Source organism: Pelodiscus sinensis, chromosome 5 (genome assembly GCF_049634645.1).
Source record: "Pelodiscus sinensis isolate JC-2024 chromosome 5, ASM4963464v1, whole genome shotgun sequence".
Taxonomy (NCBI): domain Eukaryota; kingdom Metazoa; phylum Chordata; order Testudines; family Trionychidae; genus Pelodiscus; species Pelodiscus sinensis.
The window spans coordinates 133,568,021-133,593,650 of record NC_134715.1 but is presented as its reverse complement, the minus strand read 5'-3'; the positions used below and the strand labels follow the sequence as shown (position 1 = coordinate 133,593,650).

Genomic DNA, 25,630 nt, shown 5'->3' with positions numbered 1-25,630 from the left:
CGGACGGACAGGCCCCGGATTCCTGGACTCGCTCAGCCTCGAGGAGCTAAGGCGCCTTCACCCTATTGGATCCCCACCAGACCCGCCGCCCTGCCTGAAGCAAAGCCGTTAAACGCCTGTCGCGCCACGAAAACGGGGATTGTCAAACACACCCACTAACGCTCCTCCCCTCCAACCGGCCGAGTCCCCGCGGAGCGATTCCTTGCGTGGCCTGGCTGGACGGTCCAATGACTCGCCACGGAGACGTGTCCGCGCCCGTGTGAGCCTACGATGAAACGGCGGTTCGCTGGCATTGACCCGAAAAACAGCAAACCCTTCCGTGCCAGTCGGGTCGAGGCCCAGCAGCATTCAGGGCTGGGCCCCGGAAGAGAACATCAGAGCGGCCCGACGGGATCAGACCGAAGGTCCCACTAGCCCAGGGTCCTGTCTGCCAAGAGGGGCCAAGGCCAGGAGCCCCCGAGGGAGGGAACAGAACAGGGAACCATCCAGCAATCCCTCCCCTGTCACCCAGTCCCATCCGCTGACAGGCTAGGGGCACCCTCCCTGCCCGGCCAGATGTCCCTGGCCTCTGTTTGTCTGGAAATGGGCGACAGGGGAGGGATCATGTGATGGTTCCCTGTTGTGTTCACTCCCTCTGGGGCCCCTGGCATTGGCCACTGTGGGCAGACAGGACACGGGGCTGGACGGACGGACCGTTGGTCTGACCCCGCCTGGCCGTTCTGACATTCTCACGTTCTTGCCTTGGAATCTGTGAATCTCGGTGGGTTTGCCAGGGCTTGCAGGACTGTCGATTAGCCCCCTGAACCTGCAGAGCTGGGGCTACCCCCGGGCCCGGATACGCCCCGCTCTGCAAACGGGCAGCTGGCGTTTCCAGGGCTCTGCCGATGTTTTCCGGAGCTGGAGCAAGGCCGGAAGGTGCTAAGTGCTCCTGGTAATGGCTGGGTGGGGCTTGGAAACAGCTGGCAAGCTCTCAGGAGAAATGGGCCCCGCAGAGGCTGGGCATGCGGCGTACCCAAGAACTCGTCAGTCAGGCGCTGTTGCTTGCAGGCAGGCCGTGGGCTCGGGGCTCCCCTGCCCTGGCGCGCCGGCCCTGCACCTCCCCTGCACATTGCTGGAGCACCCGCTGCCCGCGGGCATGCTGGGAAGACCCGAGGCTCCGGGGCGGGATCTGCCACGCCCGGGCAGAAAGCAGCTCTTGGCGCTGCTGCTGGCTGGGGGAACGGTAGCACAGGAAACGGCTTGCCAGCGGCTTTCCCCTCTGCTCCCATTGGCCGCAATCCTGGCCAATAGGAGCAGCAAAGGAGAGGGGGGAGCCTAGGAGTGGTGGGGGATGCAGAGCAAGGAAAGTGTCCCTCATCCCACCATGCCCAGACTCCACCCCCATCTCCCTCACGTGCACTCGCCATGCCGAGACCCCACCCCCTCAACCCGCTCCTGCACCCTTCCCCCTCCCAGACCCGAAACCCCCAGCCCGCTCATGAACCCTTCACCCATCCAGACCCGAAACCCCCAGCCTGCTCCTGCACCCTTCCCCCTCCCAGACCCGAAACCCCCAGCCTGCTCATGAACCCTTCCCCCATCCAGACCCGAAACCCCCAGCCTGCTCATGCACCCTTCCCCCATCCAGACCCGAAACCCCCAGCCTGCTCCTGCACCCTTCCCCCTTTCAGACCCGAAACCCCCAGCCTGCTCCTGCACCCTTCCCCCTTCCAGACCCGAAACCCCCAGCCTGCTCCTGCACCCTTCCCCCTTCCAGACCCGAAACCCCCAGCCTGCTCATGCACCCTTCCCCCATCCAGACCCGAAACCCCCAGCCTGCTCATGCACCCTTCCCCCATCCAGACCCGAAACCCCCAGCCTGCTCATGCACCCTTCCCCATTCCAGACCTGAAACCCCCAGCCTGCTCCTGCACCCTTCCCCCTTCCAGACCCGAAACCCCCAGCCTGCTCATGCACCCTTCCCCCATCCAGACCCGAAACCCCCAGCCTGCTCCTGCACCCTTCCCCCTTCCAGACCCGAAACCCCCAGCCTGCTCATGAACCCTTCCCCCATCCAGACCCGAAACCCCCAGCCTGCTCATGAACCCTTCCCCCATCCAGACCCGAAACCCCCAGCCTGCTCATGCACCCTTCCCCCATCCAGACCCGAAACCCCCAGCCTGCTCATGCACCCTTCCCCATTCCAGACCTGAAACCCCCAGCCTGCTCATGAACCCTTCCCCCATCCAGACCCGAAACCTCCAGCCTGCTCCTGCACCCTTCCCCCTTTCAGACCCGAAACCCCCAGCCTGCTCCTGCACCCTTCCCCCTTTCAGACCCGAAACCCCCAACCCGCTCCTGCACCCTTCCCCCTTCCAGACCCGAAACCCCCAGCCTGCTCATGAACCCTTCCCCCATCCAGACCCGAAACCCCCAGCCTGCTCATGAACCCTTCCCCCATCCAGACCCGAAACCCCCAGCCTGCTCATGCACCCTTCCCCCATCCAGACCCGAAACCCCCAGCCTGCTCATGCACCCTTCCCCATTCCAGACCTGAAACCCCCAGCCTGCTCCTGCACCCTTCCCCGTCCAGACCCGAAACCTCCAGCCTGCTCCTGCACCCTTCCCCCTTTCAGACCCGAAACCCCCAGCCTGCTCCTGCACCCTTCCCCCTTTCAGACCCGAAACCCCCAACCCGCTCCTGCACCCTTCCCCCTTCCAGACCCCAAAACCTCAGCCTGCTTCTGCACCTTCCCCCTTCCAGACCCGAAACCCCCAGCCTGCTCCTGCACCCTTCCTCCGTCCAGACCCGAAACCCCCAACCCGCTCCTGCACCCTTCCCCCTTCCAGACCCCAAAACCTCAGCCTGCTTCTGCACCTTCCCCCTTCCAGACCCGAAACCCCCAGCCTGCTCCTGCATCCTTCCCCCTTTCAGACCCGAAACCCCCAGCCTGCTCCTGCACCCTTCCCCCTTTCAGACCCGAAACCCCCAGCCTGCTCCTGCACCCTTCCCCCTTTCAGACCCGAAACCCCCAGCCCGCTCCTGCACCCTTCCCCCTTTCAGACCCGAAACCCCCAGCCCGCTCCTGCACCCTTCCCCCTTTCAGACCCGAAACCCCCAGCCCGCTCCTGCACCCTTCCCCCTTCCAGACCCGAAACCTTCAGCCTGCTCCTGCACCCTTCCCCCTACCAGACCTGAAACCCCCAGCCTGCTCCTGCACCCTTCCCCCTTTCAGACTCGAAACCCCCAGCCTGCTCCTGCACCCTTCCCCCTTCCAGACCCGAAACCCCCAGCCTGCTCCTGCACCCTTCCTCCGTCCAGACCCGAAACCCTCAGCTCGCTCCTGCACCGTTTCGTCATCACGGAAGGGTGGCTGATGGTCCGTGGAAAAGCTGGAGTTGGGTGAGGGTGGGCCACAGGCCGAAACGTTCGAGCCTCGTGGCATTCATGTAAACTGAGGACAGGGTGTGCGGCATGGTTCCGAGAGGCGCGTAGGCCCAGGAGGGACTTCTAGGTCATCTCGGCTGTCCTTTGGCACGGCACAGGGCCAGGGGTCCCATCCAGTTCCCTCTGCAGTGAACAGTCCCTACGTTTGGCGGAAGACACCTAGGAGAACCCCTTGCAAATAGATTATAGCCACAACCAGGCAGGGCCTCCAAACGTTGCCTTCTGCCAGCCACACTGAGCAATTCCCAGAACCCTACGGTGACAGAGAACCGGAAAGGCCACCGTGCGGATGTGACTGCAGCAGATTTGGAAAGGTGTCGGGTCTTGATCCAATCACAAAAACAAGCCCCGATGGCTGGAAGCCAGTTTCCCCCTCCCACGAGAATCTCAGCGATTCGAAAGTTTTCCCTTCCCGACTTGCAATGAAAAATCGAAATCTCAGCCCTTCTCAGCAAATCAAGAATCCTGAAAAAGCCCCTGTAAAACTGTTTCATTTGGATTTTAATCTTCTTGTGCATTTACTTATTCATTGCGCTTTTTACTCTAAATTACATTGTGAAACAAAAAGTCCTTTTGACCCAAACAGACTTTTTTTTTAAATGTTGAAAGTCCTGTTTTAACAATTTGGGGGGGTTCCCCCTGTTTTTCAAAATGGGAAAACTTTGCCCAAACTTTGCAGTCCTTTCCTGCAATTTCAATGAATTGAGGCTTTCCCAGGAAAAACGCTCCGTGGAAAATGTTCCGAGTCGCTCCCAAGCCTGGCTCCACCCGAGATCAAGTTGTGACTTTGGCTAGGAATGGAGACAAAAGTGACTCTCAGAAGAGGGATTGAAGCTCAATGAACCAGAACGTCATTCTGCATAGACTGGGAAATTAGTGCTCTGCCAACGTGAACACTGGAAGCAAAGTGGGAGCTGGTTTCAAACCACAGTCATGGAGCAAACCGAAGCCACAAAGTGAAAAGAAGTCGGGCGGCAGTGTTGTGCAGGCAGAGGTGACTACAATTCAGTGACACCAATTTCTGAAACCGAATCTGACCATTTTCAGTATGAAACCTAGAATGAGCTGGCATTGCCAGAGCTGGAGAGCGTAAGCCTAGATGAATGGCACACTCAAAGCCGGGCGCTTCTCCGTATAACACCGCACTGGAACCAGGGCCGGATTAACGAGGGGGGCAGAGCCCGAGGTGCCAACCTATGGGGGGTGCCGGATGGCAGCTGTAAGGGGCGCTACGCTCCCAGGTGCGCGGCGCCTCTTAGAGCTGCCATCAGGCCTGGGACCGGGGGCCACGCGGTGCCTGATGGCAGCACTAAGGGGCATAGCACATCGAGGGGCATGTGTCGTGCGCCCGCTGCCTGGGGCGTAGGAATGGCTCAAGCCGGCCCCGACTGGAGGTATAGCAGATTAAAGGGCTGCATGTGCAGTTGCTTTGGAAATATGGACCATAATCCATAGCACCCATGGGAGCAGTGTTGCCTGTAGGCAGAGTGCCCAGGCAGCCACCCAGGAGAGATCCAAATGCCATCCAGCTTATTTGCAAAGCGCCCACAACCGGCAGCATGAGTTTTGATTGGTGGTGCACATCTGCACATGCCTCAGTGCGTATAACAAAATTTATTCCACATCAGGATAGAAAAAAAATTCGAGGGAACATTGCACGGGCGTGCTGCCAAGTGTCAAATGACCGTCTGCCTTGATAAAGGATGCCGTCAAAGCAAAGGTCTCCGCAAGCAGGTACAGTCAACACGGGAGGCAGAATGCAAAAGACCACTGATTCCACAGGAGGGTCTTGAGCCTGGCCATTGAAAGGGGCGGGTAAAATTTGGGAGAAAGGAAAAGCTCTCAGGCAAGAGAGCAAATACCTTTCGGAAGGACTGTAGAGAGAGCCTGGAACGCGAGCAGCCGAGGAACCAATGGCTCACCGCTATTTATACCACAGCCAGGACTGTGCCACGGAAATAGAGCCCAGTTCAGTGCGAGCTGGTCTGAGGTTGGCATGTAGGGACTCCAGTCGAAAGGGGAAGGTTTCCGCTTCGGAGTGGACTACTAGCCAATTGGTTTGTCAAGTGGAGCTGCTTTGTGGGTTGCTTGCCATGCTATTCCCAATGGGTTCATAACAGGTACCAGTTGCTGGAGTTCCCCCAAGACCTCGGCGACTCGGTTTCCCCAAAGTGAGTCCTGCTCCAGTTTCAGCACTCGGGTTCTGGCACAGCACAGCCCTGCTCAGCTGATCAGGCTTCCCATAAAACTCCACCTTAAAAGTAGGGACAATGTTCGCCCTCCTCATACTATTTATTATTTGCAGAACGGCTGCAGGGTGAGACCCCACTGCGCTAGGTGCTGTACAAGCGGTGTGCAGACAGACCGCCCCTGCCCCAAAGAGCTTACAGTCGAAGGTTCTCAACCATTGGCCCCCTGTGGGCCAATCCGCACCCAGCTGCAGCCCATGTGACTTCCCTCGGGGCCATGGGGGTGGGATGTGGCGTGTGTGTGGCTGTGAATCACACAGCCCAGAGCCAGCTGCCTTTGCAGCCTACATTGGCAAATAGGCTGAGAACCACCAGTCTCAGGACTTCTTCCAAAGCAGCCTGGGCAAGTCTGGTGGCAGATCAGCTTTGCCTGGACATTCCCACCCCAAAGGCTGAGCGTTTCTTGCCACAGCTCAGTCAGGAAAAGCGGTTTTCGGGGGCTAATTTCGGGAGGACTTTCCTAGGTTTTGTTACCGCTGGACCTGGCAGTGTCTCCTCCACGGGGCCACTTGGCGCTCCCAAGTTCGCCGCGGGCCCAAGTCTGTTTTGTGCAACAGAAAATGTGACCGCGAGCCCCGCATTTTTTCCAGGCTAGCTCATTGGCTTCACGCTTGGGCGCGCGGCCATTCGGGGGCCTCCGTCACATGACCGTGCAGGTGTGTCTGGGAAACGGCCACTGCGGGCCTTAATTAGTGGCATAGAGTGTGACCCCCCGTTGGGCCTTTCACAGGGTCCGGCCGGCTTGGAGAGGCCAATGTGTGTGACAGCGCTGCACAAACTGACACATCGCACAATGGGCAGGTTGCCTAAGAAGCCAGCGCTGGTCGCTGAGGGAGCGTCGGGAAAGTTCGAAGCCGGCGCGGGCCTCTCTGGGGAAAGCGGGGGGCACCGGCGGTGGAGCAGAAAACGTCCAGCGTCTTCTGGAGTGTCCGACGTCACGGCATCGACGCGGGGCTGGGCCTGCGAGATACCGAGTGTCCTGGTCTCTGTTTGTGAAGGGCGCTCAGCTCCTTGCAGGATGGAAACGGCTACGTTTTGGCATGTAAGGCGTCGGCTGCGCCGAAGTGTCAGCGTGCCTCTGTAGAATTCCCCAGTGCTTCACACAGGCTGGTCGGGAGCCGCCTCCCCATTTCGCAACTGGGGAAACCGAGGCACGGCGAGACAGAAGGGACTTGCCCAAGGGCACTCAGTTGGTCAGTGGCAAAGCTGGGGATAGAGCAGGTACGTCGACATGGCAAAACCAAACCAAACAAAAAACCTCGCCGCTGGTCGGAGCTGGATCAATGTTTTCACTGGGCTACAAGGCTAAAAATAGCTCAGGTCTGAGACACCCTGGGAACCTCCCGGCCCAATCTTGAGCCTGCGTGTGAGCATCTACATGGCTATTTTTAGCTCTGGTGCGTGAGCGCGAGTCAGGTGGTCCGCCTCAGGCTCTCGTGGTCACGAGGGTGTTTGTGCAATGTAGGTGTGCTCCTAGTGTGTGGGGGGCCTACACGTAGACTGTGGCTGTGCAGGGTGTATGCATACCGTCGCCCAAAGTGGGATGGAAACTGTGTGTCATGGGCCCCGTACTGCTATTGGTGACTCTCTTTTTAGGGCTGTCAGAGCGGGGGTGGGAGGGGGACCCGAGTTTGAGTCCCAGGCCATGGCTACAGTGTTTGCGTCATGTCTGCTGTTCAGAGCGGAGCGCAGTGACTGGCCCCACACATTCATGGGGGCCCCGGAGTGGGGGGCACACACGTTGAAGCCCCTTTGAGTGTCACGAGGCCTTGGGGTAAAGGAGACGTGGGCCCGGAGTCTCTGCAGCAGGGCCAGGATTCGAGCGTGGAACAACCCCCCTCCCGGACAGAGAGCGCTCCCTTCTGTCCCCTCGTGGCGCAGGGAGAGCCGGCAGACCCGCCAGCCACGCCACGGGCAGGACAGGCTGAAAGGAGCCAGCTTCTGGCAGGGGAAGCAAGATAATTGGGTGGGGGGGTTGGTTTTGGTTTTACCATTAACCTCTCCAGTTCTTAGGGCTGCATTGTGAATCTTGCCCTAAAGCCCCAGCTGCTGGAGTCAGGGGACGAGGTGAAGTGCCCGGCTTCCCTGAGAAACGGGCCCGTAGGCCAAATTTTGTGGGCCCCAGCCTGCCCTCCAAGGATCCTTATAGGTCCAGTCAGAGGCAAACCAGGGAGCTTCCGTGTGGGCGCAGGCCGGCTCCGGGGCCCTCGCAAACCAGTCCTGGCGGGCGGCTGCTGGTGCCACCCTCACCGGGCTGTTTCCTTGGACTCTCTCTGTTATGAGCTGCTCCGTGGGTCTGTTTCCGTGACGGGGGGCGGAGGGGGTCCATTTCGCGTGGGGAACGGCAGCTCTCTCCCTACGCCCAGGCTCACGAGGCGTCCTCGCGGCTCCTGCCCCCTCTTTCACCTCTCCTCCCGCTTACACACTTTCACCCGTCCCGGTGGGGAGCAGGGGCGATCCGGAGCCGCGAGCGGCCGATCCCGCGAGGCCGAGGGGCGAGCCGCCCCCGTGGGCTGAGCCTGGGTCGCAGCCAGCCGCGCGGCCAATCCTTCCGGAGAGAAACGAGCACTTTGCACCCGAGCCCTAACCTCCCCGGCAGGCCTCTCCGACCCCCCCACTGAAGAGAGGACCCACCCTAGAGATGCCAGGGAAGGGGGGGCGAGGACGGGGAGGGGAGAGGAGGGATGATTGGAAACAATTAGTGCTTTGGTGTAGTTGGGCTGGTTGTCCTCTTTGTCAGCACAGTCAATTTCCTTTGCTACTTTGCCCGCCCCCCCCTTCCTCGGCTCTCCCCCCTCCTCCTGCCCCAAGGGGAGTTAATAGTGCGTGATTGTCAGGGCTAATGGAGATTGCAAGTGACAGGAGCTGTGAATTTGGGGATGGGTGTGTGGAAAGGCCAGGTTGAAAGACTTTCTTTCTTTTTTTATAATTTGTTCCCCCTCCTCTCCTTTGGCGGAATTGGCAGCTTTCTCTCCCCTCTCGCCTTGCTCCCCCGTCACCACAAAAATCACAGCCCACCCACCCAGCCGTGCCGCCTCGGCGTCCAGGCCTTTTTCTCCTAACAGTTCAGCCCCTTAATTATTGGAATTGGTGCCTTCCGGTGCGGGGGGGGGGGGTCTCTTTCTCTCTTTCCTTCTCACTTTTGTCTCATTCTCTTTGCTTACATTTCCATCTTCCTCTCGGTGCATTTTCTGTCTTCTCTCTCTCTCTCCCTTCCTCCCCTCTTCTTCCTGCCACTCCGTTACTGTCCCTCCCACCGATGGATTTTCAGCCTGGCGTGATCAGGGTCCATGTTCTATTTTGCGTGGCCTTGTTATGTCCTCGGCGCGCTGAGGTTGCCCCATGTGTGCGGCAGCTCTGGGCACCGTTGTGCGGGACACACCAAAGCCCAAAGCTGGCAAGCTAGAGCCGTGCTCATCTCCAACAGGTGGCTAAAGGAGGGAAGTCCCCAGGCATGGAGAAATCCTCTTTCATCTGCTTTTCAGCAGAGAGCATGAGTGAGACTGTGCCAGAGGAGAGAAAACTTGCATGGGAGAGACCTCATTTCGGCCCCGTAAGAGGCATGTGCCGTAGCACACACGTGTGTGGTTTCAGGAGAACCAATGCACGGACGCAAAGCTGGTTCACAATTTTTTTCTTAACATTTTTTGCTACAAAAACCAGTTGGTTTTGATTAACAAGAAAATTTTCCCACCAATGGAACCAGGTTGGGCATTAGGAAAAAATTCCTACCCGTCAGGGTGGTTAAACACTGGAATAAATTGCCTAGGGAGGTTGTGGAATCTCCATCACTGGAGATATTGAAGAGCAGGTTGGACAGATATTCATTGGGGAATGGTCTGGAGGTGTTTGGTCCTGCCGTGAGGGCGGGGGACTGGACTTGATGACCTCTCGACGTCCCTTCCAGTCCGAGTGTTCTAGGATTCTATGATCTGTTCATAAAAATATCGCTGCGGCTGTCGAAAGGCTGAACGTGTCGTTGCTCATCAGCTGAAGACGGTTTGGTTTTTAGATGTTGCAGATAAAACAAATCACCGTAGGTAGCCGATTTGGGGGAAAATCAGAAACATTCACCCACCAACTTTGGAAAGAAAAGAACAATTTGTGTGTGCCTCGAAAATACGTTTTTTGACTAACTCTGCCCACGCTGCGGTCCTTACTTCTCTGGGTGCGTCTACCGAGCAGCTGGGGACCGGAGGTAGTGTGCCACAAAGGTAGTGCCAGCCAGAGGGTCAGGTGGGGTTGTGCCAGGGTGCTGGCTACCGACATCCTCAAAGCGGCTAGGAGACACCCTAAGCCACACTGGCCTGCCTCTGCGCACGTAGCTTGTTGTCCTGTCCTTTCCCACCCTCCTGCGTCCGCTGTTTGCCTCTCTCTGTGCTTTCTTCCAAACAGCACATACACCTAGAACACCTCTCGGGACCGATCCTTTAACCCTGTTCCTCTTTCCCATCCCTCTCAGGACACAGGCCTGTCTAAGGATTTTATCCCGATCTTCATCCCCGTTCCGAGCGTCTTGCACAAAATCCATAGGAGTCGCAGACTTCGTGGAAATTCTGGCTCTTCGGTCTTATCAGGGCCATCCCGGGATGGAGAGTGTGTGTGATTTTCTTTGGGATTTTCCTTTGGGATTTGTTAGCTGGCTGGGGGCGGGGGGTTATTTATTTTTACTTAATTTATTTAAATATTTTTACCCCGCCTTTTTATTTAAAATATTCCAGGGTTACTGGCTGAAGGGGTGTCAGTGCTGGGAATGCCATTCCTACGGAGCAGATGCCTTTCCAAGCAGGAAGGGTTGGCAGTGTTTCCTAACGGGCGCAATTGGCCTGATCTCCGGATGACAGTCCTGTAGCTGGATTAGGCACTTGGCCCCTGGCTCCCACATGCTCCATCCCCTGTCAAAATGAGGCCTTTGCTCTAGCAGTGATGTAGCCAGAAGGGCCCCCTTGGGTGAGTCCCGACTTGAGGTTGATGGACAAAAATAGGAGGTGGGGAGAGTGGGACAGGTGGGACGGGGGGTAAGCCCTGGCCATGCTCCCGGGCCCTGCCCCTGGCTGGCTTGCCAGGTGGAGGTGGGTAAGTCCCCGTGCTCCAGTCCTGCTCCCCAGCTGGAGCACCGGGTGGGCCGTAGGGGGGCAGGCCGGGATGCAAAGTAGGGGGGGAATGCAGGCCCCCCCGGGGCTCTAGCTAGGGCTTGATCCATGTGTTGCTTGGATGATTAAAACCAAAAGGCTTCATCTGGCGTCAGGGGCTGCGTGGGAGCCAGCAACGGGGCTGCAACCCGGCACCGAGGGGCTTGGGGAGAAGGGGAGCCACGTCTGGGCACGACAGCGACAGGGTCAGGTCGGTCCCGTGGCCGAAGAGGCCGGGGAACACAAGCAAGGCCTGAGGCGTGGGGATGGGCACACGGAGAAGCTGGCCGGGGGCCGCTGCGCCAGCCAGGGGCACAGCCGAGGAGTGAGAACCGGAGCACGAGGCTCAGATGGGCTCTAGGCTTGGACAGAGAGAGCAGCAGCTTTCAGGCACCAGTCCCGCTGTCTGGAGCGGACCCTCCCCAAGCCCTCAGGCCTCGGTGGGAAGGAGCTGCCCCGCCCCAGCCGCTGCCCGGGGGGCTGTGAGTCTCCAGAATGGGGCCTGGCGGCGAGTGTGCGCCAGGTGGCTCGGAGCCGGGGCCGCTTTTAGAGATCGGCAAGGCCCGCACCGGCCGCCTGCTCCATCGCCTCCTCGCTCCTGTGCGTGGTTTCTAAAGAAGGGCTGGCGAGGAGAGAAGAAAAGGCCCCAACAAAACCTCCCAGGGGAAGGGAAGCCGCCGGAGCAGCAAAGGAAAACGTGGGGAGGGAAATAATCGGAGGAATGGTCACTTGGGGAGAAAAGAGACAAAGGCGGGGGGGCCAGCGCCTGGGGGGGAGGGCCCCCACACCGCCCCACCCCCGCCAGCCTGCAGTACGGGAGGCCGGTGGCTGGGCATGCGAGGTAATTGGGTTGTAGAAATGGAAGGGATGAAGGACTCTGAGCACCCCCTCGAGAAGGGGACTCGGGTTCGGGCCGGAGCGATACAGAGCGAGTGGAGAGGCAGCAAAGACACTACTGGCTATGGCAGAACTAGGCAGAGGGTGGGAGTCAATGTTCCTCCACATTTTTTCCATCTGTGGGCAGAATAAATTTTGTTTTGTGCACCGAGGTGTGTGCAGATGGGCACCACCCATCGAAACCCACGCTGCCAGCAGTGGGCGCTCTGCTAATCAGCTGGGCGGCACCGGAATCTCTCCTAGTGCTAAGCTTACAGGGAACGCTGCTGGGAGTCCAAGAAGGTTGGATTAGGATGCTAGGTGTGTGTGCAGAAGAGCAGGCTCTGCCACCGCCTCGTGGTGTGTCCTTGGTCAAGTCCCTCGATCTCCTTGTCAGAGGTCCCCATCTCCCAGACGCAGCACCAGCTGATCCCTTTGTCTTGTCTCCGACACTGCAAGCTCAGAAGGGCACAGAGTGTCTCTGGCCGCGCACAAGGGCTCGCTCCAGGGAGTGCCTAGGTGCTCCCCAAGCTCGGAGCTGCAGCTGCTTTTATCTGGAGCACGATTCCAGTCGGCTTCTGTGGAAACTGCATGGACACGCGGTGCTTTCTGCTCCTGGCTTTGCCTCTAATGCCTTCCACGATTGAGGGCAAGGTAGAGAACCGGCCAAGGGCCCCACGGAGGGGCTACCAGGGTCAGCCAGGTGGCAGAGTGCTTGGAGGGGGAACAGCACCAGTGCTGAAACATCTTTACAAATGGGCTGGCCTGGTCTCTCACGCGGGGGATGTCAGTCTCCCCAGCTCAGTGGAACTGAACCACGCCCGTACTCGGAGGGGAGATTTCCGCCACACTGCCCCAGGAAAACCCGCCCACCAGAGCCCATGCTCCTCCGCCCACACACTGTGGCCAGCTGGTCTCGGCCCCCCTCCCAATGTGGCTGCTGGCCCTGGCCCCAGCCTGCTCCAACCCCAGAGCTCCGGAGAGCCAGCCAGCGGGCATGGCACATGGCACAACTGGAAGGGACCTTGAAAGGGCGTCCAATCCAGTCCCCTGCCCTCACGGCGGGACCAAGCACCGTCTAGACCATCCCGGACAGGTGTGTCCAACATGCTCTGAAATATCCCCAGTGATGGAGATTCCACAACCCCTCTAGGCAATTTATCCCAGTGTTTAACCACCCTGCCAGGCAGGAAGTTTTCCTAATGTCCAACTAAACCTCCCTTGCTGCAGTTTAAGCCCCTTGCTTTTTGCCCTGTCCCAAAGGGCAAAGGGAACAATTTTTCTCCCTCCTCCTTGTGATGCCCTTTTAGGTATTTAAAAGCTGCTCTCATGTCCCCTCTCAGTCTTCTCCTTTCCAAACTAAACAAGCCCAATTCTTTCAGCCTTCCCTCATAGGTCACATTCTCTAGACCTTTCATCATTCTCGTTGCTCTTCTCTGGACCCTCTCCAATTTCTCCACATCTTTCTTGAAATGCGGCGCCCAGAACTGGACATAAGACTCCAACTGAGGCCTGTTTAAAGGCACCCTGCCCTTTTCCTATACTGCCAGAGGAGCCCAAACAGGATGGGAAAGGAGGGACGGAGATGGTGGAGCACGGGGGCCATGGAGCGGGTGTGGGCCAGCAGAAGGAAGCAGATGTCCAGCCGAGTGCCACGGCCAATATTCCTTCATGCTGGATGTTGGTTTGGCCCAACAACGTCAGGATTCGTGCTGCAACCAAAGGGGATGTGTGGGTGTGTTTGTGCAGGGAGGGGTTGTAAGATTCAAGGAACCCTTGTAAGCTGAGAAGGGCACAGAGTGTCTCTGGCCATGCACAAGGGACCCCTGCATTGAAGGCGCAGAAGGAGAGCCCAGTGGGACATGGGGTAGATCACTTGAGGACGGGATGTTTTTCATCCGCTTTCCCTTGCTTCCTGCTCAGGGCTGGGCTAGAAAGTACCATGAGGTCTGACATGCCACTCACACCGGCATTACGCCCGGCTGTGATGTGCCTGGCTTCAGAAGAGTTGCTACCGACTTGCACCAGGCAGCGAGGGCGGCCAGAGAGAGGAACGGAGAGCGCCTCTCCCGGGGGACATTCCTCCCACCTGGAGGCTCCGATAGGATAGGTATGGTACATAGCTGGCCACAGTCCTGGCCCTGACACTCGGGCAGCCTGAGCGGGCAAGATGGGTGAAAGGAAGGCTCCCTTTTGCCGATGGGGAAACTGAGGCACAGCAGGATCTTAATGGCAAGGTCACCCATGGGGGCTGCAAATCAGCAATGAGAGACACAGAAAATGTTTGGGAAGCCCAACATGGCTGCCCGAAATGCCCCTGATTTCATGGGGGTGGGTGGCGGGGGGGCAAGCCAGAAGCAGTCTGGTCCGTTTGCCCTGGTCCGTTGCAGTGGGAGCCAGTTGCAAAGACAGGATGGCGACCTGAACGGTCCCAGGTCTCAGGGGTGACACTCTGGGGCCATCTCCAGCCCAGGCCTGGAGAGGTGTGTGATTTCCGAGCGGCAGCCGCAGGGCTGGGTCCAGGAGAAGCCGAAATTCCCCGGGCTGGGCCGCGGCTATAAACCCTGCGAAACAAACCGAGGGCAAAGGCCTTGCTGCCAGCCACGGGTCTCCTGACAGCTTCTCTATGAACCCCCCATGGGCAAAATCTGAGCCCGGAGTCCAGCTGCGGTGCTAGGGTCCAGCTCTTATTAGATGCCCACTCGGGCTCCAGGCTGCATTCAGGGTAAACTGTGGGTCTGCCCTGTGGGATCGGGAGCGCGAGTCGCAGTGAAGCCCAATCACGCGTGTTTCACTGACAAGTGGAACGAGGGTTTTTCTAGCTGCCGGCCCTGCAGCCTACCTAGACCTCTGCCTAGCTGCTGACCCGTAGACTCAGTGTCCAGGCAGCGTCCTCCCTCTGTCTGCATCTGTCTCTTGCCCCTTGTGCTAGATTTAGCCTGCGACCTCTTGGTGCCGGCACCCTCCTTTTGTACAGCACCGAGCGTGGCAGACCGGTGAGCAATGACTCGGGCTCCAGACGGCCCGATCCCACAAATAACGTTTGCTTTTCGAACGCCAGGGCCACACGCTGCCCCCTGGCATCTGACAGGCCATCTGGGGCGTGCCGTCTCCCAGGTCACCACCAGGTATCAAGGGTCTTCAATGTTCCTCTGAGATTTTCCATCCAAGGGCGGAACAAATTTTGTTCCATGCACCGCGGCAGGTGTGGATGTGCACCAGCGGTAGACACAAACAGCCTGGCTGCGGGCGCTCTGCCCATCAGCTGAATCTCTACTGGGGGGCCGCCCATGCGAACACAGGAACACGGGTCTACAGGCCGAATGCTGCCCCTCCCTGTCCCCACCTGTGCATCGGGATGCCTGGGGGCGGCTGGGTGCACAATCCCACTGGTGGTGCACAAGGCCACCTCCTTCCTTCCGCCGAGTGAGCGCCAGCAGGAGGAACGTGCCGCCAACGCGCCGGCGGATCTGACTGCAGCGCGCCCAGGGAGCAGTGTGTGTGTGAGGAGTGAGGGGGGGTGTTAAAGCGAGCGAGCGTGTCGCACCACGGCCACGGCGGATGAAGTCACCCAGCCCTGGCGTGCAGCGGGCTGTGGGCGGGGCCGGATGTGCACCCTCGTTAATTGCACTGGCAGCAGCCCCGCCGGCGTGGGGGGGAGAGGCCGACGGACGTTTCGCCTTCGTAGCGGGGCCTCCCCTCCGGCCGCGTCAGCGCCTGGCTTGTGGTTGCCGCGGGGGCTGGTCGGGCCGGGGTGGGAGGAGACACCCCCCCTTTCGGGGGGGCAGGGTCTGAAATCTGGCAAAGCACAAAGTGGAGGATTCCACCCCCCTCCAGCTCCCCCCGCCCCTCGCTGGGCCCGGCGCTCGCAGATGTGCAAACACACTGAGGCCAGCGCAGGCCCACTGGGCAGGTTGTGACCTTTACAGAAATGGTGGCTCGACATGTCAGGACTAATGGATCCGAGGCGGCGAGGCGCGGGCAGGGGGCAGGGAGGGAGGGCGCGTTCCGGACGAGCCCCGCGCAAGCGCGGCTCTGGCCGCCGGAGGAATGGCTGGTGGAGCCAGGCACGGGCGCACCCTGCAGGGCTGGGCCGCACCAGCTCTCTGGGGCTCGCTTGCACGCCCTCTCCCCTGCTGTAACAAGTCCCCGTGCACCTGGCAGTGTCACCACCAAACTGCACGCCGCTGTCACCTGAATCGGCATGGTGCTAACGGGGGTAGATCTCCCTGCCCCACACGCATGGCCCCCTGCATGTTTGAGCTATGGGAGAATCGCCGCGGGCAGTGCAGAGGCTATGACACACAGCTGACCAGCTCCGATTCCATCCAAAAGAGCGCAGTTTGCTGGCTCTCGCTCTCTTTCGTACCCACCAGCCTTTTCACAGTGGGAGGGAGGCCGCTTTTGGGACATCTCCGTGGGCTGCAGAAATATAATTCCAGAGCTAGAACCCGATCCAGGCTTTCGGATTTATCCAAAAAAACAGCCATGGGGTTACACGTTAAGTACCAGAGCAGCCCCCCTCCTACATGAACTTCAATGACATCTCAAGGTGGCGAGGGCACCACCAAACATATTTGTGGGGGCATATGCCCTCTCCTTCCTGGTCCAGGGAGGAGACCAACAGCCTCCTAGCTACAGTGAAGATGCTGGCTCAGAGCCTTTGGCCCTTGCAGAGCTAAACTCTCCCCCCACCAGGATCCCAGCTGCCCTGATCACAGGAGCCCCCCCCTTGGCCGGTTCTGCGACCCAGTGACCAACGCCTGGCTGTGTCCGAGACAGTTCACAGGCAGTCGCGGAAATGTTGACACTTTTCGATGCAGCATTTCTGATTTGAAACATTTTGGATCAGTGTCTTCTGCTCTCTCCTTTCTTTGATAGTCTGACTGTTGTTCCAGTTTGGGATGAAAACTCGTGTCGAAATGTTAGAATTTTCTGCAGGACCAAAAGTCCATTTTTGCAAACACCGTCTAATAGACAACGCCACACAGGCCTCTAGTCAAAGGGCGCTTGGGGGCGGAAAAGCCAGCCAATTGCTAAACTACACAGAAAAGGGGCGGAGAACGATATGGAAAACGTTATACTGCGCTTGTAACAACATACGTCAGTGGCCTAGACCAGTGTTTCTCAGTGCCCTTAGGATGGGGGGATACACCAACACAACTGAAATTTGGAGAAAACTGAATTTTTGTTTGAAGTTTTACAGCATTTTATTATTTTTGTACTTTTTACACCCACAAATTTCATCGCTGGCCCAGCTACGATGAAGTTGTTTCAACAAATGTGTTGCAATGGTAGAAAAAAAATGTGTGTGTCTGAAAATTGTAGGTATTACAATTTTTTTTTGAAAAAGGGGTACTTTATTTAAAAAAAGTTGAGAAACTGGTCTACACAGAGTGCCATATGGTTGATCACATCTCAAAAATAGTCCGGTATTTCGGTATCCCGAAATAGCTATTCCGCATCTTTTAAACAAGCCCGTTCTTTCGAAAGCAACGGCGCTATTCCGACGTGCCTGTAAACCTCGTTCCACGAGGAGTAAGGGATGTTTCGGAATAGTGCTCTGTTTCGAAATACACTCCAGATACGCTATGCAATGTGCGTTGCTCAGATTGTGTAGCTTATTGCCAGCTACGGGTGCAGTGCAGACACACCCTCAGTGCACGAGGGGTGCTGAAAGCCAGCCCCCTACCCTTCTCCACCCTTCCCCAGCAGGGATTAGGTGCAGGGACAGGACAGCAGAGCCACAGGGCTACCAACAGCCATGGGATGAATCATTTTATGAAGTAGAGGAATATGAACTGCCCTGGTAAAAATCGATAAAAGAACGAACAGCCTAGAGAAGAGAGAGCGAGAACCTTCATTCTCGTAACTGACGGGTGGGCAATAACACGGTGGCAGAAGGCTGCAGCGACCGTATTTACCTGCACGGCCGCAGGGACCGGGACTGCCAATGGCAGCAGCAGAAAGTGGCACGGATTAGGACACCTCCTCCTGCCGCTCCCAGCAGTCCGTGGCCCACAGGGGCTTGATCGCTGTCTCAGTGGTCGTGCAGGTCAATATGGGGGTGGCCCACCAGGATCTAACCCTGGCGGACCAGATCCAGCCCGCCGGCCGGTATTTCTCCGCCCCGCTCCATCGTATCTCAAGAACCAGGAGGCGTTAGGTGAACTTGAAAGGTGGCAAATTCAAAAGAGCTGAAAGGAAATAGTTTTTCCCCATGGTGTGTGAATCACCGGTGGAACTCATTGCTGCTGGGTGCAGCTAAGGGCATAGACGCTTAAGTGGAAAACAGGACTAGCCAGAATTATTTACACTAACACTGATTTTGGAAGGGACGGAAACCCTTGTATTGAGGATATTTCACTAGTCTCTACTTTACAATAGCAGGCCCCTGTGGGCAGAGACGGTCTTTTTGTTCTGTTTGTACAGCTCCTAGCGCAGTACAGTCCCAGTCCACGACGGGGGCAGGTAGGCACTTCCACAGTGTAAACGCTACTCCTAGGAGGTAGGAGGAGACCTGACTAGGGGGCGGATTATCCCACTCAGCCGGCTGTGGGGTTCTACACCCGCCCCTCCAGCATGTGGGGCTGGCGATGGTCAGAGGCAGGAGGCCGGAGCAATGGCCCCAGGTTCAGTCGACTGGCGGTTCCGAGGGTTTGCTGCTTTCTGCGGAGCGGCTGCTGCTGCCACGAGTCCCTGGGGCCTGCCCCGTCTGCCGGGCACCCGCCGTCTTCGCAGCCCGTTTCTAACGCCGCGCTCTTCGCTCCGCAGCCTACAAGACGGTGTGCGGGGTCAACGGGCCGCTGGTGGTGCTGGACAACGTGAAGGTAACGGAAACGCGTTCCCCGGCCCTGGGCTCTCCCCCCAGCTCTCCCCCCAGCTCCCCGCCCCCGCCCTCTCCCCCCACAGACCTGGCCCCCGCCTCTCCCAGGAGTGCTCCCGCTTTCCCCACCTGGGCCCTCCTCAGTGGTGCCTTGGGACACGAGTCCGGGGGGGAGGGGCAGAGATATTTGAGTTCCCCAGGGGGCATCTCCCCACTCCGGCCCTGGACTGGCCCCTCCTTGGGATGACTGGAACCCCCAGCCCAGGGCTCGGGGGGCAGAGAGAAGAAGGACGAGGGGGTACCCACAGATGGGAGGCGGATTAAGGCCGAGGCGTGACAGGCCTGTCGCTAGGGCCCCACGAATTCGGAGCGCAAGGAGAAGGTGGAACACGGCCTGAGGACACCCGACGCCGCAGCTTCACCCGCCCGAGGGGGCAGAGCCTGGGCCAGGAGTCCCCCAGTGCTGCCCCCCGCCGGCCCCAGCGGAGCCTGTCGGTCGCACCCTGGGCCTGGGGCGCTCCCGCAAGCTGTGGGGCGAGCGCTGGCCGGGCAGCAGGGACTCTGGGTCCCCATGCCATGCCCAGGGCTCCCGAATGGCTGAACTGCCCCCGCCCCGGTGCAGTGAGGGGGTAGGGGAGCAGGACACCGAGGGCCGGGCCTGGCCAGTGGCTCCCTCACGCCCGGTGAGGGCACCGGAGAGGGGCCGGGGTGTGTCTCAGACCCGGCTCCTCCGAGGGATTTAGGTGCCTAACGCCCACCAGAGCGAGGAGGTGCCCAAATACCTTAGGCTTGGGGAGGCAGCTGGGAGGGGCAGGGGGCCCATTTGGGGCGGACGGATGAAGGGCACCACAAGGGGGAGCCGTGCAGGGTCCTGTCCCCCTGGGCAGAGCCCTGCCCCCCAGTGTGGTAAGGGGGGCAGTGGGGGAGGAGGGGGTTCCATGGGCCCTGGCTGGCAGCTGACACTCGTCAAGGGGAGGGAGGGGGCCTGTCCTGGCCCCACTGCCAGGGTGGTCGTTAAGCCCCGGTTGGGGAGGGCAGCGAGCAAGGGAGCCCTCCCGCCCGGCCCCCTCCCCACTTAGCGCGACCCCGGCTGGCTGGAAAATAACCCTGGTGTGTGACACAGACCCCCCGAGTCCTGTGCAGTTTGGGCTGCCCGGCGGGGCAAGGAGAGGCCGGGGATTCCCGTGGGCCAGCTGGAGCCCTGGGCCCTTGAAATTGCTGGAGGGTGGACATGGCTCTGTGCCCCTAGAAGGGGTGTGGCTTCAGGCAGGAGGGCGGGGCTTCAGGCAGAAGGGGCGGGGCTAGGACAGTCAGCCCTCAGCTTGCCCAGAGCGCGCCGCACCCCCCTTGCCTTTCCATACGGCCGGGATACCCAGTACTTGAAACCCCTGCACCTCCCCACGGCCAGATCCCCCAGTGAAAATTCTGCCGTGAAAATCTGCGTGGAAATCTGGCGTGACATCTCCCCTTTGCACCCGTGGGCCTAGACCTTTGTGCAAACTGACTGGTCTGTGGGCTGCAGCCAGCCCCCAGCAGCGTGTTCGGAGCCAGGGGGAAACGCGGCTGCTTGGTTTGGCAAAGTGACCTCTAGTGGACATAGGTGTCCTCGTCTTGCCCGGTCAGGGCCGATTCTGCCTGGACACGGACGGCCTGGCCTTGCGTCCCCACACACCAGGCGCTGGTTTGGTGACGGGGGCCTGATGGGCTGGCTCTCTGGGACCAGAGTTCTGTGCCTGGCGCCAATCGCAGCGCTCGTCGGCCGAGAAGGGATCGACCCGCCAAAGCGCCCGCTGTCTCCTGGGCTCCCAAAGCCGCCCCCAGGCAGCCCGGAGAAGAGGACTCAGCCGGCTGAGAGAGGACGGGGTCTGGGGGTACCGGAGGGGGGCAGGTTGCACAAGGGGCCAGGGCCCAGTGAAATGTCACGTCTAACCCGTTAACTGATGAAATGGGATTTTACATCCCTTGTAGGTGCTGGGGGTGGGGCAGAGCTAGGGCCAGGCTATGGGGCAGTGAGCAGTCGGGCCGCGCTCCTGCTGCCATAGGAATACCCGGATGTGTTCCTCACTGTTCCGCTGGCTGGGGGGTTTAGGCACCAACCCGGCGGGTTACAAGCCAGCCCAGGCTCTCCCCAGCCATTCCCATGAGCTCGGGGTGGAGCTGGTCGGTTGTACCGAGGCGGGGAGCTTGTGGGGGGCTGGGGGTGTGTGCGGGGGGAGGGTTGCTTCACGGACACTAACCCCGACCTTGCTTCTCTCTGCACAGTTCGCCCAGTACGCCGAGATCGTCAATTTCACCCTTCCCAACGGCACCACGCGGAGCGGGCAGATCCTGGAAGTGGTGGGGACTAAGGCTATCGTGCAGGTGAGAACACAAGTGCCCTGGCCTCACGCTCCTGCGCCCCAGCCCTGAGCCCCCTCCCACACTCAAAATCCTGGGACCTACCCCCCCACGTGCATTTTGTTACGCGCGCTGTGGGAAGGTGATCTGCCGCACATTCAGAATTTGTTCCGCACAGGGGTGGGGAAGACAGGAGGGACCCTGCTTGCCACGCTGGGCCCGGCACACGCCGAGTTCGCTGGCACCCGGGAATGCGCATTCCTAGCGTGACTTGAGTTCCTCAAACCCAGATCCTTCCCGCACAAGAGCCAAAAGCGAGGAGAGAGCCCAAGCAGGCGCTTTGACCCCGTTGTCCGTGGGCGTGGAGAGAATTATAGAATCCTGGAACCCTAGAACTGGAAGGGACCTCGAGAGGGCATCGGGTCCAGTCCCCGGCCCCCACGGCAGGACACAGCACCGTCTAGACCAGCAGTTCCTAACCGTACTGCAGCCTGCACCTGCTTTGTTCTCAAAATATGGTCTCGCGCCCCTTATTAAAAATCGTTGAAGTAGGTCAGTTCTTTAAACCTAAGCTATATCATAAAAATCTGGCATGTCTCACACCCCCAGAAAGGGCGTCTCGCACCCCCGGAAGGGGGGGCGTGCACCCCAGGTTAAGAACCACTAATCATAAGAACGGCCGTACTGGGTCAGACCAAAGGTCCATCTAGCCCAGTATCCTGTCTGCCGACAGTGGCCAGCACCAGGTGCCCCAGAGGGGGTGGACTGAAGACAATGATCAAGCGATTTGTCTCCTGCCATCCCTCTCCAGCCTCTGACAAACAGAGGCCAAGGACACCATTTTATCCCCTGGCTAATAGCCTTTTATGGACCTAACCTCCATGAAATTATCTAGCTTCTCTTTAAACTCTGTTATAGTCCTAGCCTTCACAGCCTCCTCCGGCAAGGAGTTCCACAGGTTGACTACACGCTGTGTGAAGAAGAACTTTCTTTTATTCATTTTAAACCTGCTACCCATTAATTTCATTTGGTGTCCTCTAGTTCTTCTATTTAGGGAACTAATAAATAACTTTTCTTTATCAGCCCTCTCCACACCACTCATGATTTTATAGACCTCTATCATATACTGGTCTAGATCTTCCCTAACAGGTGTCTGTCCCACCCTCTCTTAACTAGCTCCAGTGATGGAGATTCCACAACCTCCCTGGGCGATTTATTCTGGTGTTTAACCACCTTGGCAGGCAGGAAGTTTTTCCCAATGTCCAACCTAAACCTCCCTTGCTGCAGTTTAAGCCCATTGCTTCTTGTCCTGTCCTCAGAGGCCAAGGGGAACAATTTTCTTCGTCCTCCTCATGACACCCTTTTAGGTACTTGGAAGCTGCTCTCATGTCCCCTCTCGGTCTTCTCCTTTCCAAACTAATCAAGCCCAATTCTTTCGGTCTTCTCTCATAGGATAATTAATAATTAATAATTAATAATTAATAATAAAGTGGGTCTTTGAGTTGGGGGTTGATTGGGGCCCCCAGCCCGTCTGGGACTACATGGGGATGGCAGGGGAGTCCCAGCTTTCTCTCAAAGCACCCTGACCTTTTGTAATCTAACTCCCTGTCCTTTCCCTTCGCCCCCTGTCACCCGGCTTGGCCCCCGGCAGTCATTAATGCCTGGAGCTCAGCCTATGGAAACAAGGGAGCTGAGCAGTTGACCTGCCTGGGACCTCTGCCGGCGAGCTGCCAAACTTCACTCCTGCAATGCGGCCGAGACCTCTGCAGCGCCCTGCTAATCCTATTAGGGAGTCAGCCTCCCCAAACCCGAGCCTGCTGCCGCCGCGGCTTACGAAGGGCCTGACCCACACACAGGCGCGGGGGCGGGGCCGCCTTTTCCTTTCGGGCCTGCCCGCCGCGCCGGCCGCAGCTGCAGAGAGGTCTGAATGAACCCGCTGGAATGTGGCACATTCTTTCCCAAGGGGCCACACAGCTCAAGTTAAAGCAGCGGTCGGGAGGTTAATTAATACAAATGGTGGCCAATATTATACCGATCAGCGTGCCTCTGGGCTCCCTTTTCTGCTAGAGCGCGCAGCCAGGAGGTTTTTCACTGAGCGAGAGGAGAGAGGTTGCAGGTTTAAACAGAGGGGTAGCCACGCAGGTGGGTGCCATCCAGTGCTTCCCAGCTAGGTGAATCCCACTGCCCCAGACCCACACACTGCTGCAGTGAGGCTAGAGACTGGCAAGTGTGCAAGCTCTGTGCCACGCTAGAGAGCCGGCACCCTGAGACACACACAGACAGGGTATGGCTAGACTACATGCCTCTGCCGACAGAGGCGTGTAAATTAGACTACCGGGCATAGTCAATGAAACGGGGATTTACAAATCCCCCGCTTCATTAGAATAACAATGGCTGCCACATTGTGCCGGCTCAGCTGATCGTCGGATATTTAAATCCCCGTTTCATTGACTATGTCGGGTAGTCTAATTTACACCCCTCTGTCGGCAGAGGCATGTAGTCTAGACATGCCCACCGTGTCCAGTCATATCACAGAACAACAGTGTTGGTCCAAAGTCCACTGAAATCAGTGGAAAAACTCCCTTTAATGTATTTCCCATCAGGTCCTAAAAGACCAGAGTTTTCTTCACTCCAAAATTTCCTTCCTCCCTCCCTCCCTCCCTCCCCTCTCTCTTTCTCTCTCTCTCAATGCAGATCACAAACCATTATCTTCGAGATCCCCCTCCCCTCGGTTCATTTGAACCCACCTGGCCCTCTCCAGCCATTTGCCGTTAATCCCCCACTAATCGCCACTAACTGGGTTCCTGTCCCCTGCAGGTGTTTGAAGGCACATCTGGGATTGATGCCAAGAAGACCTCCTGCGAGTTTACTGGGGACATCCTCCGGACCCCTGTGTCTGAGGACATGCTGGGTAAGAGCGGTGGGGAACAGATCCATCTCCGCACACAGACCTCGGTGGGAAAAATAACCAGCAACAAGCGACCGGGCCAGCGATAAGGGGCTGATTTTGCATTTGCAGCGGTTGCTTTGTCAGCGTGAAGAGTCGCTTTGCTCTGTTTACCCTGGTCTCACCAGCCCGGAGGCAGGGGCTGCAGGTCGGGCGACCGGACACCCCGAAACCTTCAGGGCCAGCCCCATGTCCCCAGATCTCTGAAACTGGCCGTCCAGCCTGGATTCTCTGGACTTTGCACGGCGGGCAGCGTTGGGGGGTAGTAGTAAGCCACACGGGTAGCTCTGTGAACCTGCAGTGAGTGCCAAATCCAGCCCTGGGCTCTGAGGCTGGTCTCTCTAACGGAGCTCACCAATGGCCCCTTTCCATCAGCCAATGTGTGGAAGAGGCATGGGCGGCAGGTGAAGGCCCCGCCGGGGAAGGCAAGCTGAAGTCCCGCCCCTTCTGCCGGAAGCCCCTCCCCTTCTGCCTGAAGCCCCACCCCTTCCCCAGACCACGCCCCTTCAACAACCTCCCTGCCAACCCCGCCAGCCAAGCCCCACTCAACACCAGGTGAGGGCCCGGGCTGCCACACACCACAGCCCCAGCCCTCCCCAGCCTCTGGGCTGCCACATGGCGCGACCCCAGCCCCTCCCGGGCGGCGGGGCAATACAGGCAGCTTTGGGAAGGTAATGCCTTCCCTTGCCTCCGTTCCCCGCCGCCCATGGGCAGAGATGTTCCACGGCCCGCCCTGAGTCCGAGCTACCCCAGTGTCTGGGCGGAGGTGCCTCGTTTGTCCTCAGAGCCCCTACAGGAGAGAGGAAACCCAGACACCATACCCTGCTGTGCCCTGCAGCATGGAGTGCCCAGCGTGAAGGAGCGGGCGTGGTTCACGCTCCCCAGAGACAGCGGCGCAGGCAGCAATGGGCCGGCGCTCCGGCAGGAAGAGCCTCGCTGGATCTCCAGGGGGCGTCCGCTGGGCAGCAGGCGGAGATGCTGGTGGAAGCTGCTCACCTGGAGAGAGCCACGGCCGGGGAAGGAGGCCTGGGTTAGCGGGGGGCAGCCTTCCCCCACACAGCTGTGAGCGCAAGGCCCAGCCAGGGGGCAAATCGGGTGCCCTCCTCCTTGTTCCTCATGACCCGCGTTAAGTCCACGAGCAGCCCCCGCAGAACCCCGCCAGCCCCAAACCCGCCCGCCCCGCGCCGCTCCCCCCGCGCCCACTGCGCCTGTGTATAGATCGGCACCCAGCTGTCACCGCGCTGGGGAATCGATAGCGCCGCGTTAGCACCCCCCCACGCCGGCGATAGGCCTCTCTTCCGGCCCTTTAAGAGGGCCAGGGAAGCATTGTCCCTTGTCACTGCGGATAAGGATCAATAGGAGATGGGGCTGGGAAGAGGGAAGCAGGGACCATGAAAGGTCAGTAACCTTGGGGCTCGCTCTGCCGCTATTTGTCTTGGACACACAGCTGTTTAATTTAGCACCGAAGCAAAAGCCGGGGCGGGAGGTGAGAGGCGGGGGGGGGGGGGGAGCGGCTGGAGGAAACATCTAGTAAAACAAAGCACCTGGGTAATTAGGGCTGAGCCAAAGCCCCCCCGCGCGCCCCCCCTCAAGTCAGAGACAAGAGTCCCTGAGCTCGACTCAGGCGCTGACAGCCGGCTGGATGGGCAGGTGTCTTGTGCAAAATGGCTTCTGCTTGCAGCCAGCCATGGGGAGAGCCCTGGCATTGGAGGAGTGGCCCAGGGGTTCGGATGCCAACAAGGGACGCTGAAAAAAAATCTTGCTTGGATGCCTCGCTCTGCCACCAGTCCCAGCAAGGGACAGGAACTGGAGAAGGTTTGCAACTTTTCTGAGCTT

At 59.0% G+C, this 25,630-nt stretch overlaps 1 protein-coding gene across 1 annotated transcript in view; it reads left to right on the top strand.

Annotated features, from left to right (window-relative positions):
* Window positions 1–25,630, top strand: part of ATP6V1B1 (ATPase H+ transporting V1 subunit B1) — a 47,354-nt gene that overhangs the window by 3,099 nt on the left and 18,625 nt on the right. The window contains exons 2-4 of the mRNA XM_075931076.1: window positions 18,459–18,514; window positions 20,773–20,871; window positions 23,665–23,758. Of these exons, the coding sequence (XP_075787191.1) occupies window positions 18,459–18,514; window positions 20,773–20,871; window positions 23,665–23,758 (249 nt within the window). The remainder of the gene's footprint in view (window positions 1–18,458; window positions 18,515–20,772; window positions 20,872–23,664; window positions 23,759–25,630) is intronic.